Source organism: Lottia gigantea (genome assembly GCF_000327385.1).
Source record: "Lottia gigantea unplaced genomic scaffold LOTGIsca_7, whole genome shotgun sequence".
Classification (NCBI taxonomy): Eukaryota; Metazoa; Mollusca; class Gastropoda; family Lottiidae; genus Lottia; species Lottia gigantea.
The window spans coordinates 3,015,125-3,034,093 of NW_008710370.1; the positions used below are offsets into that span (position 1 = coordinate 3,015,125).

At 30.1% G+C, this 18,969-nt stretch overlaps 1 protein-coding gene across 1 annotated transcript in view; it reads left to right on the top strand.

The window, feature by feature from the left end:
• Nucleotides 1-4,019: 4,019 nt before the first annotated feature.
• Nucleotides 4,020-18,969, top strand: part of LOTGIDRAFT_107523 (hypothetical protein) — a gene marked incomplete at both ends in the record, with an annotated part of 28,571 nt that continues 13,621 nt past the window's right edge. Inside the window, 15 exons of the mRNA XM_009065575.1 lie at nucleotides 4,020-4,322; nucleotides 4,555-4,694; nucleotides 4,909-4,983; nucleotides 5,526-5,654; nucleotides 6,002-6,096; nucleotides 7,447-7,656; nucleotides 7,893-7,953; nucleotides 9,202-9,346; nucleotides 9,863-10,027; nucleotides 11,140-11,319; nucleotides 15,485-15,949; nucleotides 16,342-16,447; nucleotides 17,790-17,840; nucleotides 18,098-18,339; nucleotides 18,733-18,906. Of these exons, the coding sequence (XP_009063823.1) occupies nucleotides 4,020-4,322; nucleotides 4,555-4,694; nucleotides 4,909-4,983; nucleotides 5,526-5,654; nucleotides 6,002-6,096; nucleotides 7,447-7,656; nucleotides 7,893-7,953; nucleotides 9,202-9,346; nucleotides 9,863-10,027; nucleotides 11,140-11,319; nucleotides 15,485-15,949; nucleotides 16,342-16,447; nucleotides 17,790-17,840; nucleotides 18,098-18,339; nucleotides 18,733-18,906 (2,541 nt within the window). The remainder of the gene's footprint in view (nucleotides 4,323-4,554; nucleotides 4,695-4,908; nucleotides 4,984-5,525; nucleotides 5,655-6,001; nucleotides 6,097-7,446; nucleotides 7,657-7,892; nucleotides 7,954-9,201; nucleotides 9,347-9,862; nucleotides 10,028-11,139; nucleotides 11,320-15,484; nucleotides 15,950-16,341; nucleotides 16,448-17,789; nucleotides 17,841-18,097; nucleotides 18,340-18,732; nucleotides 18,907-18,969) is intronic.

The following is an 18,969-nucleotide window of genomic DNA, read 5'->3' on the forward strand; positions in this document are numbered from 1 at the left end:
CAAGACATGTTTAATGATTTATTACAGACATATTATTATAATTATTAGACACTATATCAGTATCAAGACATGTTTAATGATTTATTACAGACATATTATTATAATTACTAGACACTATATCACTATCAAGACATGTTTAATGATTTATTACAGACATATTATCATAATTACTAGACACTATATCAGTATCAAGACATGTTTAAATGATTTATTACAGACATATTATTATAATTATTAGACACTATATCAGTATCAAGAGATGTTTAAATGATTTATTACAGACATATTATCATAATTACCAGACACTATATCAGTATCAAGAGATGTTGAAATGAATTATTACAAACATATTATTATAATTATTAGACACTATATCAGTATCAAGACATGTTTAAATGATTTATTACAGACATATTATTATAATTATTAGACACTATATCAGTATCAAGACATGTTTAAATGATTTATTACAGACATAGTAGAGTTACTAGACACTATATCAGTTACAAGACTAAATGATTAGGCCTACAGACATTATAACCTCCTACTAAAGAAATTGGAGCTAACAGGATAAAATCTAGGATGAAAATTGTGATTAAATTTTATCTGTTGGCTTTCTCAATTCTTTGATTTTTCATTAAATATGTCATTTCAAATCTCAGCATTCAATATGTTTATAAAAAATCAAAGAAGTTCTATATACCTGTAAATTTATTGTTCCCAGTTTTTAATCGAAATGTCAATTCTTTTTTTTTTTGCTTTGTTTTGTTTTCGTTAATTTGTTTTTTTTTTTTTTTCGAATTCTTGACAGAGCTCACAGACGAAACTGTACATGGTATGGATATTTTTTAACTATGTCGTATCTATACTCCGTGGTCATTAGATTTTAAATGTAAAACGGCACAATTTTGAAAAACCGGACATGCGTAGTGGTGGGCCACCATGACTAACTACGGAAAGCACTGGTATGCTTATTTACCGCTCGATTTTCATAGAATTTTCTGCATTGTATTGCATAAACGTAACGTTATACTATGGCACATTCAATTATGCAAATTTGCTAAATTGTTTGCAAGTTATAATAGCAAAGCCTCTCTAGCACTGTACTAAAACGATTTCTATGAAGTCAATCGATCTGAAATTTATATGGGAAAATATTGTCATGTTGATAAATTCAAATGTGTTTTCAGAAGTTTTGCATCATTCCAGTTTTTGCAAAAATTGCCTTCAAAGTCAGTTTTGCAACTTTTTATTTTTCACAGCTACGCCTAAAAACACATATGCATATCATTATAAATGTTATTCAAAGTAAAATGAGCGAAAAAAATTTGACCGGAAGCGTCAATAAAACCGCCATTTTGATTAGCGTAATATTTCTTAAAATCGATATTTCTCTATCATTTCTTATCCGATTTGCATGTTTTTGGTGTCACTGGAAACTTTGTCAACAATTCTCTGCAAGCCGAATTTTGAATTTTGATTTTGCTTTCTTTTCATTCTGTAATGAAAATTTTCAAATTTGTTCAATATTTAAGGCTTTTTATCTTGTGACCTTGAAGTCTTATGACCTTGAGTTTTATATGGCTTAATGTCCTCGACAATACCTATCCGATGGTATTTTCATTTTTTGTTTCCGACTATAATTTCTGAAGTTATGGGCGTTTGAAAATAGAGAAATTTTCTTTTAAAGAGCTTAGAAACCATTCTATTAATGTTATAACCATAATATTTACAGAAACGTAATCTACGCATCGAGAGCTTTCCATGCATGCATATCTTACATGCATATCTTACATGCAAATTCAAAACCCCATTCACTTAACATGGGGCTATTATTGTACAATCCCTGTAAACAACCTGTCGACACTTGTTAGAACTAATTAAAATCAAAAAGTCTATGTTCATTTTAAAGAAACCTTCCCTTATATATTTGTTTAATATGTATTATGTGCAGTTATGGTATATAAATAAGCTCTAGGGTAGATTGAACACTGTTATAAGGTAAGTTGAGCTTACAGAAACACATTAAAGGTATACCCCCACTTAATTTACCAACCTTCTTATTTATTATCCGATTTTCATCAAACTTGCAATGTATGGGTATAATCTAATTCTAAATTTGATGAAATTATCGAATTTGCGTAGTGCGCATTACCAACTTTCTTATTTATTATCCGATTTTCATCAAACTTGGTATGTATGTGTATAATCCAATTTTGGCGGATTGACTTGAAACTTACATGGTGTAGACCGCCAGCAAAGTGGAATAAAAGCACACATTCAAAATTTTTTCATTACTTTCGGTTTCGATGTTAGTATTTCCGGTGGCGTCACTTCCGGTGGAATTGATTTATGTCAAAAGTAACATATGCATTATATTACCAGCCTTAATACAAACTTATTAAACTAAAAAAAATAACATGTTTGTCGCCATATTGGTTTGCCTCATTTTTGTCCAAATCGATTCCCAGAATTCATTTTTAATCCGATTTGCGCAACGTTTGTGTCAAACGATCAGTTTAATGTTTGTCTACAAATGATAGGAAGCATAATTTTGATTTTCGGTTTTGCCTTTTTTGTACGACCGGATTGTTTTTTTCAAAGTTTGAAGGCGTATTTCTCATGACCTTGACCTTTGATGACCTTGACCTTGGCTATCATTTGATAATTTGACATTTGACCTCCGACATGTACTTCCGGTTTTATAGCTGTCCGAAAAAAAAACAAATTCGCAACTTTGGACTGCTGTAGCACGTGACCTAATTAACCTAGAGAGTAAATTTTTTCGGTTTCCTAATGTGCTTCTCGTGCACTTTACATAGATATATAACAATCGTTATTTTAAAGCAAAATTGAAATTCGTCATTTTTTTCAATTTGAGGTTTTTTTTTTTTACAATATTTGTGTCTCTTTGAGCTTAGTGTATGTATATGTTATGATCTATTTGATGTAGAACCTTGAAATTTTGAAATCTAGACACTTTGAATATGAATTCACCTATGACAAAAAATATGGGCGTGGCACATCCGGATTGAATTACTAAATTTTTGGGAAGGGGCATAACTCGCATAGGATGCGTTTGTTCAAAAAGGAACTTTGCACACAATTATCTCATTATTTTGGCCAGTTTGTGTTAACAGCTCAGTTGTTTCAGCTTTATAGTTCCAAAAAAGGAACGGGTTTTAACATTTGGATATTTTCAATTTTCGATTTTGACCTTTGTTGACTTTTGTTGACCTATATCTTTTGACCTGTATGATGTAGAAGCTTTAAATTTAAAACACAACGTAACATTCAGAATATCAATTAACCTATGCAAAAAGAATTGAGGTGGGCGTGACATTTTTGGCAAGGGACGTAACTCGCAGCGTATGCATTTGTTCAAAATGGAACTTTGCATACATTTACTTCATCTGCTGAGCCACGTTGTCTTAGAAGTTTGATTGTTTTAGCTTTATAGTTCAAAAAAGGAACAGGTTTTGAAAATTCAAAATTTTCAATTTTTGACCTTGACCTATTTTGACCCTGACTTTTGTAGGATCAAAGGTCATTCACATTGGCTATCTATTTATACTTTTATATTTGCTGTCCTATCTCAACTTCCTTATAGTCGTATATATTTCAAAATTTTGATGACTTGTATCTCGTAACCTTGACCTTTGTTGACCGTCTCCCTTTCAATGTCAAATGTCATTGACCTTGGCTATCTTCTGATACTTTCATTTGTGAGGTCTGTCTACTTCCGTTATAACAATCTTCCAAAGAATTCTTTTCAACTTTAGACTGCTCTTGCGCGTGATGTAATTATCGTAGAAGGTTGATTTTTTCAGAGTCTTTTGCATTTTGCTACATTTGCAAAGTCCCACGTGTGGCTCTAGTATATATATTGATTTTAGTAAAATTTTAGTAAAACTCCTTTGTTGAATTTTAATTCTAATAAAATCTTGAATTATAATTACAGGTGGTTGTGGAGCATTTTTGACAAAAAAGTGCATGCATCACAATAGATTTGTAATAGAATGGAAGTCGATGAGGACGTAGATTCGTGTCCATTTAGGTTATTTACACGGGAGTCGTTGTTTAATATACAACGGCGGATAGCAGAAGAAAATGCTCTTAAACAGACGGAAAAGGTGGAAGCGGAGGAGTCAGAATCCTCAGATGATGAGGCTGATGATGAACCTAGCCACCACGAACCAGAACTTAAGCCAAATCCAAAATTGGAAGCTGGGCGTAAATTACCACCAACATTGGAGGACTTTCCTATGTCTTTGACAGGCAGGGCAGTAGAAGATTTAGATGAATATTATCACAATCAGTTGGTACGTAATAAATTATTTTTATATCTGGATTACTAAACAATTGAAAATGTAAAAATTGTAACATAGAGTCTGATTTTCCTGATTTCTTATATACTGTGAAGTGTCAACTGAAGTTATTTTGAGTCGAATGTTATTGCAGATTTATTTTTATCTACTGGGTCCTTAATTGTTCTAATTCCCATCCTAAATCTTGACTCACCCATTGTTTAGTTGTATTTTAATTGTGTTTCAGACATTTGTAGTTATTGGAAGAGATAAAACCATTTACAGATTTTCAGCAACAGATGCTTTGTTCATACTTAGTCCATTTAACATCATTAGAAGAATAGCAATTTTCATCTTAGTACATCCATATCCTTTTGTTTTGATATTGTTTTGACAATGCATGGAAAACTATTATAATGAATAAAAGAATTATAATAAAATAATAGTTGTTGGGTCAGGGATATTCATCTTTTTTGGACTAAATCGTTGTTGTTGTTGTTGTTATAGTGATGATGAAAGATATTTCTATTTATTTAAATGTTGTAGTTTAAATATAAAGACATATTCATAATTTTCCTTAATATTGTTTAACATTATTTAGTGTTTTAGTTATGTTTACTATCCTTGCTAATTGTGTTTTTATGACAACAGCGGATAACCCTCCAGAATATGTTGAGTAAGTGATTTAATTTTTTTAGGCATCTTTTTTGAACAAATCTTATTGTTGTTTATAAATTATCTTAATCACAAGTTTTATAAACAACAATAAAATTGAAGATGTGTTTTAATATTCAAACATGAAAATTTAGCAATAATTATTATGTAATTAAAAAATTCAAGTGAGATGATGAAAGCTACTTATGAGGTTCAACAGCAGAAAAAAGTCCCAAAGGCTCTCAGTCTTTGCATGTTGATTTTGATTCATTTTTGTTTTACTAAATCTTCTCAGTAGAAAAGAGCCTACAAAGTTTCATTAAATTCAAATCTTAAATGTATTCTTTTTGGTGTTCACATGCAATCTTGGACATAGTTCATTGAAAATTCAAGATAATTGAAAATTGAACTCATCCAATAATTCAATCAACAGTAACAATAAACTACATCCATATAATCATATCAACGAATAGAAATTCATTTATCTTATTTTCAACAAACATAATAGTTAAAAAGTAAAGTTGTAATGAATTTTGTTTTTTATAATATTGGTAATATTTCTAGATTGATATTTACTGGAATATATACAGTAGAAGCTATAATGAAAATCTTATCTAGAGGCTTTATCTTAAAACCATTTACTTATTTACGAGAACCATGGAATTGGCTGGATTTCTTTGTAATATCTATAGCGTAAGTATCACATTTTCTCAGTAAAGTTCTACTTTATTTTAGACCAAAAGATATAGATATTGCATTTTTTGTTGCAGTCATAATGCCTTCCAGCCTTTTGATTTGCTGATATCTCCTATAAACACTATCTCCTTGTACCTATTGTCCTTCATGGAAATTTGAAAGGCTCAATGAAAATTTTTGAGGGATAAGATGACAGTGTATTTGGATCAAGACATTGTCTGATTTCAAATGAGTCCGAAGTTTTATCATTTAATTTATCAAACAACAAAACATTTTACAAATTATCTAAGAAGCTTTTCATGTATAGAAGGCAGGATTTATGTGAACTATGATATATTTGACAGGTATCTGACAATGTTTATAAAAGAATTAGGAAATTTATCAGCGTTAAGAACATTCAGAGTGTTGAGGGCTCTGAAAACAGTAGCAGTTATACCAGGTCAGTCAAACAATATGTAGCTTTTTATACGCCCACATTATAATGTGGTCGTATATTGTCGTCACCCCGTCCGTCCGTCCACAATTGGCTTGTGAACGCAATAGAGACTACAGTTTTTATCTGGTTTGAATGAAATATGGTGTGATCATTTATATTCATGAGATCTTGGACAAGTTCAAATTTGACGATCTTTCAATGAACGGTTTTTGTGTTATTGCCCTTGACTTATGAAAAACGCGTTAAAATTTGGTTGTGAACATAATAGAGACTACAGTTTTCATCCAATTTAAATATAATTTGGTGTTAATATTTATAATGATGAGATCTTGGACAAGTTCGAATTTGGCTATCTTGCGATGAACGTTTTTTTAGTTATTGCCCTTGACATAGGAAACATGCGTCAAAATTAGTTTGTGAATACAATGAAGACTACAGTTTTCATCCAATTTAAATTTAATTTGGTGTTAATATTTATAATGATGAGATCTTTGACAAGTTTGAATTAGGCTATTTTTCGATGAACGGTTTTTGAGTTATTGCCCTTGACTTAAGAAAAACGCGTCAAAATTTGTTTGTGAACACAATTGAGAGTACATTTTTCATCCGATTTAAGTGAAATTTGGTATGATCATTTATAATTGATGAGATCTTAGTCAATATTGAATTTGACATTTTTTCGATCAACGGAATTTGAGTTATTGCCCTTGACTTAGTAAAAACGCATCAAAATTTCTTAGCGTTATTCAGTTTATGTCAGAATTTTATTAAATAATGTGTGTTTGTTTAGTCAACAATATCTTGCACAAATTAGATTTTTGGTATGATTTGACACAGATAGGTGACTGCCCTTGATATACTAAAAATGTATCAGTAAAGTGGGCGTATCTTGCTGGGCAACCACTTGTTTATTCTATTTTTCAAAAAAACCTTTTATTCAATAACTCTCATTTTGAGCACAAGAAAATATATTGATCCACATTGTCCCTTTTAAAATTACCCAATTAACAAGGCCCTAAAAGTACTAAAGAAAAATTGTCTTATTATAGTTCCATAAGGTTTTAAATTACAGGTTTGAATTATTATCTTAATTGATGTTTACATTTTCAAAAATATGTCTCAATATCTTGAAGCCAACAAGTCTATATTTATCCTTTCACTTTAGAAATTAATGTTTAGTAAAAAAAAATGTAGCACATTCTCTTCTGTGACGCTCTGAGAAAGATTAGGCCTCTTTAACAATTCCGAAATCAAACAGAAGAAAAGACAGTGGAAGGAAATGAATATACATACTATCAAGGTTTTTTTTATTCAACTTCTTATAAGATTAATATTTGGAACTTGTTTTTCTAGGATTGAAAACTATTGTTAGTGCCTTATTGGAAGCTGTAAAACGTTTACGTGATGTATTGATCCTCAGTTTATTTGTGTTGTCAATCTTTGCACTTATTGGTATGCAACTTTATGTTGGTGCTTTAAGACAGAAATGTGTGTACGATTATAGATTGGAAATTGGAAAAAATGTTTCTCATGAAGAGTTTGTAGCCTATATTAACAATACAGGTAGGTACTGAACAGTACAGAGTTTTTACACTGACTAGTCAGATACTTTAGATCAAGATTATGATATGTCAAGGTGCTTTTGAGGTATTTATTGTTATTTTGCAGAAATCCCCAGCCCTCTCTCCATGATTGATCCACCATTCTTATATTTTTTTTTTAAAGTTATAAATATTGTTATATTTTCTATCTTACTAAAACACTTAGAGCTGTTTATTTACTTACTTGAATGTTTTTAGATTATTGGTTCTCTCCTGATGGTGTAGAATATCTAGTATGTGGTAATGGGTCAGGAGCTGGGTATGTTGTTTAAAGTAAAATATATAAATCAGTTTGATATGCAAACATGTATATATTTTTTTAAAAGAAAATTAAATAAACTTGAAATACAAAATGGGAGCTTGACTTGCGGAGCCTATTTTTATACGCCCACATGAAATGGGGCCCGTATATTGCCGTCACGTCTGTCCGTCCACAATTGCTCGTAAACACTCTACAAGACGCAATTCTTGACGGATTTTGACAAAACTTGGTGTGAGTGTTCGTAATCACACAAGAATGAACCCTATTGAAAATCAGAAGAATCGGAAAATGTTTAGTATGAGTTATTGCCCTTGTTCTTGAAAACGCTTTCAATTTTTAGCTCGTAAACACTCTAGAAGGCACAATTCTTGAAGGATTTTAACGAAACTTGGCATGAGTGTTTGTTATCACCCAAGGATAAATCCTACTAAAAATCAGAAAAATCGAAAAATATTTAATATGAATTATTGCCCTTGTTCTTGAAAACACATTCAATTTTTAGCCTGTAAACACTCCAGAAGGCCCAATTCTTGACAGATTTTGATGAAACTTGGTAATATTATTCAGTGTCGCCTCAAAAAGTTCAAAAGAAGTGTATGACTGAAGGTTGAATATATCATACTGGTAATTGTTACTGTACTGCCAAATGTTTTTATTTAAAATCAAAGCTGCCAGTGGGCGTATATTACCTTGCCTGGCAAGCTATCTTTTTTAACAATCTCATCCAATAATGGCCTACTATGCATGCAGACCCCTGTCAACCAGGAACTTTGACACACATATCATTTTTGGTGTCCAAGACCAAAGTATTAGATATAAAATAAGTCTGATAACTATCCTGTTTTATTTAAGAATAAAATAAATCATAAAGCCAGGTGTCTTTTGAAAATGTTAACTGAGTAAAAAGAAATAATGATTCTGGATTTACCCATACTTTAATTTCTGATCGAAGCTAAATATTTAAAATAGCAGTGTGTAATAAAAATACTATTAATGTGGTGCTTACATGGTTTTCAACAATGTCCTTAATTTTATCACAATTTCTTGTAAACACTCTGGAAGACACACAGATTTCATGTGAATTAATGCCATTTGGCAATCACGTTTGGATTTTTCGAAGAAATGTATGACTAATGGTAAATATTTATGCTGGCGATGGTTTTACTATGATGTAATCATATGGGAATATGTTACCTTGCTATCTTTGTTCTAGTTATTCTAAATGATATTTATTATCCATTTCAGAGATTGCCCTGCCAATCATACATGTTTGCCAGACTTAGGAGACAATCCAAATTTTGGGTTTACAAGTTTTGATAATTTTGGTTGGGCCCTTTTATGTGCCTTTCGCCTCATGACCCAAGATTATTGGGAAAGTTTGTATCATTTGGTAGGTGTTTACTTTTACTGAGTTTCACTTGAAAGTTATTGGCTTATTGATTAAAAATTTCATCGGTCATTTGTATTTACTACTTCGTATAATTATGAAAATGTGTAAAAATGTCTGTAACTTCACTGTGAAACAGTGAAGTTTTTTTTTTCAAAGTTTTTTGCCTAGTAGCCTTTCCTAGTTAGTAAGTTGTGATAATTGCCCATATGGTATTTCTATGGGTTTTAGCAAACAAGATTCAGACATGAGAGAAAGTTACATGTGTCAAGTATAGTATTATAACCCTCTATTCATATCCTTCAAAACCTATAAAAATAGAATCATTACAAAAAATGACTTATGACTTACAAATCCAAAATTGTAATTAATTGTTGGAACAGAAAAATCATTCCCTCATTCAATCTTTAAATGAATGTTTTACGTTACACATTCTTCTGTTTTTTAAGATATTCTCTATATAAACCAACAATTTTAACATCAGAAGTATGTAGGCCTAATATATATTATATTTTATAGGTATTAAGAGCGGAAGGTCAAACTCATGCTCTATATTTTGTATTGGTTATATTTATGGGTTCATTCTATCTGGTGAACTTGATATTGGCTATTGTTGCCATGTCTTATGATGAACAACAAAGAAAAGATAAGGAAGATGCTGAAGAAGAAGAAGCAGAGAGAAAGGTTTGTAATATTTTGCATGTCTTATAACATGAATAAAACATGGTAATTTGAATTATCACCATTCCAATTATTGGAAAATATATCAATATTATTACTGCTACTGACAATCCTGATATTTAAGATGCTTCTTATTTAAATCAATAACAATAATAGAACTTTTAATAAAAATCAGTAGGCCTATTTTTAATTGATTTTCATTATTGTTTGTTTTAATGTTTGAGATGGATACTTTTCAGTATAAAATTTCATAATTTTCCAAATTTTCTAACCTAAATTTAACAATGATATTGTGGATTACTAATCATCTATCCAAGAAAAAAAATAAAGATGCTGTTCGAAATAAAAAAAATTGTCTAATTTGTCATGTTCAAGATATCTTGAACATTTTATCAGTTTAAGTGTCTTTTATAATTAAGAGATGAAAATATTTTTCTGATAACTGAACTGTTGGTTATATATTTGCTATGATATTGGGGTGGTGATATTCAAGTAGCTCAGGTTTTAGATTTAGTATAATATAGTTATTGAATGATGATATAGTTGTAAAAAGAGTTTCAATTCAACTTAGTTAATGTATACTGTATCTAAAATAAATAGAACAGATTGATTGTATATATTCAATGTCAGAAATAGTCCATATAAATATATATATATCTATATGATAATGAAACATTATATTCTATGTTATTATTTAGTACATGTATATGCTTCGCGCCTGATGCCTCTCCACATTTCAATTGTAGTTTTGTTTTGGAATGTTAGAGCTGAAGTATCCATCTCCACCAATTTTCGGTTATGAAATACATATCAGACTTTAATACTAAATGAAAATTTTTGTTTTTTTGAAAGTTATGACTTGGTCAGTGAAGAAATGCTGCTCTATGACTAATTTCATCTCTACTATTACTCTGTATTTAGTGTATTTATTACATTACTGCCAATATAACATCAGATATTTTATTCAGTGAATTATTTTAAGAAATAATTTGATTGAAAACACTTCTTTCTTGGCAAGGAAATGACATTTCATGGAGAGTGGATTCATGTCTGAAAGTAAGATTATATAAGCTATCGTATAATATTCTAAAATAAACTATTTTGGTTATTACTAGCAAGTGGAGGACTGTAAAGAATTGTTGTCACAAATCTCAAAAAGTCCCTCAGAGGCTTCTTGGAAGAGTTTAGGGGAACATTCAAATACTGAAAAACTGGAAGACAAAGAAAGACTCAGTATTACCTCTGATCATTCGGTTAAAAGTAGTCGACTACAACCAGTCTCCAAACACAAAAGGGTTAGTCACTTACATCAGTCAGTTACCAATTTACATGCAACCTTTTTTAAATCATTATTTGTATGATATACAGCATGATTGGTTTATTCCTTCTACTTGCTTTATAACTCTACTCTTGTTATTTGCATTTCCAGTTTCTTTTTTTCTCTCATTACTTACTACAAAGTATTTCAGCTTTTAAAATGGAATATTGTCTAATGTAAATGAATATTGTTGAGCTATTATTTTACAACATATTTGTATGCAAAATTATTGTGCTTATTTTTCAATTTTGTTGGCACTCCAATAATATCTGTTTCCGTCTATAAACATAGTGGATGAACAAAGTGATGATTTGAAGAAGGCTAAAATGGAGGATTATCTTTGAATTAACTTTTAACTTACAGTCTGCTATCTAATGAACAAATTATTCGGTTACCAACTGATCCAGAGCAACGTTACTGAACAAATTTGGCCTTAAAGCAACTACAGTTGAATGAATAAAGGAAATTGACAAGAATATTTATAATAAAAGTGAACTAAAATCAATCAATTTTTAGATTTTGTCAGCTTATCTACACATGTACCTTTGGCCATTATTCTAGATGCCAAGTCTCACAAGTATTAACAGATACTAAAAATAAAATGACAACATGTTGGTTTTATAATGTCCATAGACAAAAGAAATTGTCCCTTTGATGAAAAACATTTATGCCTTAGAATTTGTTTAATTTTCATTCACTTGATGTGTTAATATTTGAATTTCTGGACTGCCATTTTGAAAATACAAAGGAAGTTAATTTAAAAAATTGTTATTTTGATATTGAAACTGATCTGAAGATATATAAGATATAGGTACTGTCAAAATACTGTCTACATTTTCAATCACTTTATAAACCATCTGTATGTATATACTTTTATTAAGAATATATTATGGCATTTGGTTTTCCTAAAATACTATATACTACGAAGCTAACAATTGAAAGTCTAAGCTCAGTGTTATTTTGCAGTCCTATGTTGAATGTACAATATTCCATTTCAATCTAACTTTAATGGCTAATCTGCTTTTTTCTCTTGCTTTTATAAATACGTTGTTTCTGTAAAATGAACTTGTATCCTTGGAAGTCACAAATTGGTTGACTTGGCACTATTTAAACTATACTTATACAACTTATAGCACCTCTTGAATGTTTTTATATGTTATTTCTAAATAACTTTCATGATATAGAAAAACTAGTAGTGAAGTTAAAAACAGACATACATATTAAATATTTTCAACTGAAGCACTATTTCACATTAACCAACTACAGTCAATTAAAGAGTGTCTAATTGATTGTCATTAGAGCAATGTTTTAGTGTAGGCCTACATTTGGCAATGTTAACTTGAGTTTTCTTCAGTATGGCTTGTTTGCAACTTGTGATAAATTTAAAGGCATTGTCATTTAATGGTTTGTCATTCCACATAATGAATTGGATTAGATTTAATTTTAATAGGAAAATATTTAGTGGACACCCTAGGACAATATATAACATGCAGAACTTGAAATATCAGTCATTAAAATATGACCGAATAAGTAAATGAAAAATCTGTGGCATAAATATAGAAAAGTACTACATGTTGTATTCTATTCCTTAAATGCCTTCACTTAATAATAAGTCCATTTTCTTTTATACATTGTCCAGTATACATTGTTCAAGATTTCAAGACAAACAGACTATAAACTTTATTACAGTGATTGACATTTTATGTAATTGACTATACTATAAAAATTACATAGGAACATATTATATAGGTAGTACAGATTATAGTATATTAAGTAACTTTCATTTTGAGGATAGGTGGGATATTTCAGGACATCATATACAGTATTTTAATGTTCTCCTGTAGATCCCTGACTTAGTGCTATTCTGGCTGTGCATTGTTCTTTATCTTGTAGTAGTAGTAGTAGTATTTATAATGTATTGCCTTGCATTTATCATATATGCTAATGCATTATTGAATGCTTCATGTAAATGCATGAATTATAATAATCAGAAGTTTTAGCACCAACCCTAGTTTGCATGATTCTATTCTAGAAGCCCATTAAAACTTATGTAAATGACATAACAAATGACACCCTATCCATTGAAGAAAAAAAAAGCCAAATTTTAACTCATCTTATAACGCATGCTTTAAGATCAAGATATAAAACTTTACTTCATTTGTACTTATGGTTACTCTTTTTTACTGATCCTGGGAGAGGGGGGTGGGGGGCTGCAGAATAGTCACCTCTTAAATAAATGTTGTAATGTCAGGAAATGTTTCAAGATAAACAACTAGTTGACATGTACTGTTGTGCATATTACTGAGGTCAACAACAAAAAACACACACACTAACATACCCATCAAATAAACACAAAACAACAATGTTATGGAGTATGGATACAGAATAGTCTACACTGTCTTAGAGTCCTGATTTTTTTGCAATTTTTATTTTAAGAGAAATAACACTATAAAAGTTATAGTGGAATATGAATGATTTTACAAGACAATAATAAACATTTAAGAAAACAAAAATGACAGATAAGTTTTGCTTTTAACTTGAGGACAACAGAGTATTGGAGAAGTTTTTGCAGGATTTAACCAATGTGTCAGTAATATAACAGAGGGCTTAAATAAATCTTGACTGCAACCGTTCAGTTAAGTACAGTTGTAAGGAGTAGGTTATTTATATATAAACTAATATCACCTGTGACAGATTGTATGAGATGCTGTGATCAGAGTCCTAACACTTCTTTGTAAAGTTTCAGAGCTTTCTTGAATCAGTCTTTTGTTTATACCATATAATAAAACATGTCTCATGTATTACAAGATATAGTAAGCGTTTCTAATACAAAGATACACCTAAAAAACATGTCACCTGATACAGCTGAAACACATGTTCAGAGGTACAACTAAAACACAAGATATACCTGAAAAATATGTCACATGATACAACTGTTCCAAGGTACAACTGGAATACATGTTCAAAGATACGACTGAAAACATGTTTCGAGTACAACTGGAATACATGTTCAAAAATACACCTGAAAATAGGTTTCGGGGCACAACTAAAAAACATGTTCAAAGATACACATGAAAAACATGTCACATGATACAACTGTTCAGAAGTACAACTGGAATACATGTTCAAGGATACAACTGAAAACATGTTCAAAGATACACCTGAAATACGTGTTCAAAGAAACAACTGAAATACGTGTTCAAAGAAACAACTGAAATACGTGTTCAAAGAAACAACTGAAATACGTGTTCAAAGATACACCTGAAAAAACATATTCAATGATATTGTTGAAAATGTGACCAAAATTACAGGTACAAAACTTAAAGTAAGATTCAAGATATCTATGCTTGAAAAGATAACCAATTCAACCAATGTCAGATATCTGTTCTGAATGCATCTTAATCCAAGTGTTGATTCCTGTCAACAGCATGTTTTATATTTATTGTTTTATACCTTGTCTTTATGCTAGCTCGTGAACCTATACTGCTTATATTTATGTAAAATTATAATATTATCTCCACCTCATTTATCTATGCTCAGCTCAATGATAAGAAGGTCAGTTTTAACCTGTTCACAGGAATATTGGTGATATTTTGACATCTATGGTAAGGAATAGGATGAAATGGATGATTTCCTACATGAAAAGCTTTGTGTGAAAATCATTTAAATGATGAATATGTCATTGGGATACATATTCCTTATATTGTAAACAAATGCTAAATTTAAATAAATAAAAATGGTCATCAGATCAAGTATTTCTCATATTTGAGTTGCAAATTTCAACTTGGTAAAGTAACTGATACTGTAAATGAGCTGAGCATTTACAACTTTTTCCACTCTATTATCCTTGATCTTTATTCACTTTCAAATACTATACTACTTCTTAAAGGTTATGCCATGACATTTGGTACTTTTTAAAAGTATTTAGATATTGCACTCCAATATTGGAATAGCATTTTGAAACTATGTAAAAATTGTAAAGTTCAATTAAAGAAAAATATACAGTAGTTTTTAATGCCTTTCAAAATCGTGTAATGATTTATAATGAGAAATAGTACAATCAAGATGTTTAAAATTGTTGTTTGTGTTTGACTTTTAATATTTCATCTATATCAACTTAAATTTTCATCCTTATATTGCAGGCAAGTTTAAGTTTGCCTGGCTCTCCCTTTGTACTTCGGCGCGGAAGTAAAAGTAGCCACCAGGGTAGCTGGAAGAAGAAACATGGACATCCAGTTGAACGCCAGCCTTTAGTTCATCAAAATCCAGAGAGCCTTCCTCTTCCATATGCCGATGATTCAGCGGCTGTGACACCCTCTTCAGATGATCTATGCAATTTTCCTTTCCATAAAAACTTGCCCAATGGTCGGAGGTATAGTTTTGCTTCTCAGACACTAAGACATTTAGCAGAAGGCCGTTCTTCATCTCGACGTAGTAGTTTTAATTCCAACATTAGCCGTAATTCAAGAAGTAGTCGTCATTCTGTTCATTCACCACTGGATCCTAACAGACAAAGTAGTAAAATGGAGACATTAATGAATTTAAAAAGGGGAAAAAGAGTGCCAGATGTTTATTTAGATAAATCTAAACTTGAAGACAATGTAAGTGTTTGTAATATTTGATTATGAAATGGATAAGTATTTATATGCATAGACATGTTATTGTCAAATATTATTGCTGCAGTATCTTGGAAACCTTATTTGTATTATACTTCTTTTAATACTAGCTTTAACATTAATGAACACATCTTTAACCCAGTGCCAGTGCCTTCTGTTGAATAGTAACTTGTTACCTTAATCTCTAAAACTGATGACATACAAACTATTTGGCAATATTCTACAAACCTTTTGTCCTCATGCACTGTTTTTTTGTGGCTAAAAAAACCCACTAAATTTCATTGTTTTAATCTAATTAAATTTAATCTTTGAATGTTCACAAATTGAATAGTTCAATCAATGATATTAGGAAAGCTGGTGTAAAAATTCATGTGTATTTACAGGTATCATTGAGTAGTGCATCTGAGGTTGATCCTGAAAAGCGTAAATTATCAGCAAGCAATGCATTCTTGTGTCCTTCTCCTAATGCTGCTAACATTGAAATGAAAGGTAACGCATATTTCAACTATATTTTACTTCTTACAATAGTCATACTGTTTCTCCTTTGGTACTTTATACAATATTATGGAATAGACATACTTCTTTTTTTTCTTTAATGAAAATAAACACTTAAAATTTCAACACAATTAACATGTGTGGTTGTTATTTTATGTGTTTAATAATTTCATCAAAGAAATGTACTTATTCTATAATATTGTCTTGTGTTTGTAAATTTAGAAGATTAATAGATAAAGAGAATTAAATAACAAAAAATCAAAAGGATGATGATATAAGAGGGTTAAATGTTAGGGGGTCGGGTGTGTTGTTTAGAGTAGCCAAATCTTTGAAATATATTGTCCATTATCACAGGATTTCTAAAGCTTTGTGGATTCCTCTTTGCTGCTTGTTGGGCAGGTTAGAGACTATGATAGAGTGGTTTTTGAATAGGAAACTCTATTGCTACCTTGGTACAAAATAGGTTTAATATGATTTCATTGAAGTAATTCTGGTTAAATCTAACAGACTATACAATCAGACTAATGCTATATCTGGCAGAACATCATTTTTAACAAATCTTTTACTCACTTTTATTGATCCCAGACATTTGGAAATCTAGATTCATGTAATTAACTATTATTGTCATCAATTCTGTTAAACATGTTTAATTATAATTGTTAGTATATCATATATCTTTTCAAAAGATAGACTATGTTTTATATGTTTTATATAATATGATTGTAAGATCTTATATTTGAATTCATTTGGAGATATCAAACCAAAATTGTCATTCATTTTGATGATCACTTCAATATGTGAAATACATCAATGAGTTTATTTTTCATTTAGTATGAAAAGTAAATTTGTTTTTTATAGTACATCTAAGCTATAATAAAAAGATATTTTCACTGTTAAAATAGTGCTCAATACATCAATTATAGATCGATATAGAAATATTAATATAGGTCAAATGTCTGAAGATCACATAACATGAAACACTGAGTAACAACATGTTTTTTAGGTTCTGTTTTAATATTTCGAAATTTAAGCTATAAAGCTTACTTAATAAAACCAGATGGTTACTAGTGAAGTCAATTGATTTCATTGGAGTAAATTTTTGATGTTTTGTAAAGTTAAGACACGGTTACTGAATATGGTCTACTACATATTAAATAAGAATAGTAGAGAGACAGAACAATATCTTATCATCTCTTAAATAGGATGTTCCAATCAATTAACAAATCAAATCAAAGTAAAATGATTTTCTGATAATATCCTTTTCCTTGTTGTATGATTCAAATGAGGGATCCCAAAATTAAACAAGTTGAATTTAACATTACTGATTTCTCTTCAGATGTAATGGTTTTAAAAGAGCTGATTGATCATGCCTCAGGGCATCGTAGAAGTAAGTATTTCTTATATTTAGTGCTCATATAAGGTATATAGAAAGCAAGAGACCTATTAGGCATTTCTGAAAAAGAGGGTTGCAAGGCAATATAACATATTATGTCTACAGCATCAGTGAAGTACTTACAAAATTTGTCTTCAATTGATGAAACACAGGCATAAGAAAAAAAGGTTTAGCTTTTAAAATTAAAAATGGGCTGGAACCCAAATAAAAGTATTGGAACTTATATAGATATATTTTGTTGTAATTTGTAGGTTTTATGAGTGAAGTCAGTAATCAAGAAGAAAGAATGCGAGACAAATTATACCGTTATTTCTGTTCTTGGGAAGGATTGCCATCCTGTGAACATTTTCAAAGAATTGTGGGATTGTTCATCTTGGATGCCTTTGTTGATTTGTTTATTACTATTTGTATTGTTGTAAATACTGGGTTTATGGCCATCGAATACTGGGAAATGCCACAAAATTTAAAAGATGCTGGAACAAATGCTAACTATGTAAGTACTATAGTTTGTTTTAGTATTTTACTCAATGTTACCTCAAATTTATTTTTAACAAATTTAAAAAATCTCATTTTTATACGTTTGTCAGAATGCACCAAATCAATCAAATCAGTTATCATTTAAAATGAAAGACACCCATATTTTATTATAATATGGGGAATTAAATGTGTTCATAATTCTCATCCATTGATTTCTGTTTAAATGGGGCATCAATGTCAATAGAGAGACTAAGACTATAGAATGATATAGATATAGATATTTTCAAAATACATATATACCAGTTATAATATATCCTTCTTCCAATTTGAGATAATTGATTAAATCAAATTTATTTGAAATTTAAGCAGCAGAAACCTCATAATTGTAATCAATTTATACATTTTTCAGGTGTTTACAGCAATCTTTGCTATTGAAGCCTTTTTGAAAATATTAGCATTAAGTCCAGCAACATACTTCCGAGATGGTTGGAATGGTTTTGATGCTGTAATTGTTGTACTCAGTTTGTTAGATTTGGGTTTGAAAGATTTACCAGGATTGTCTGTGTTGAGAGCTTTCAGATTGGTAATAAATAATATTTCATCTATTATACAGTATATATTATATACTATTTTCAGAATCTAATCT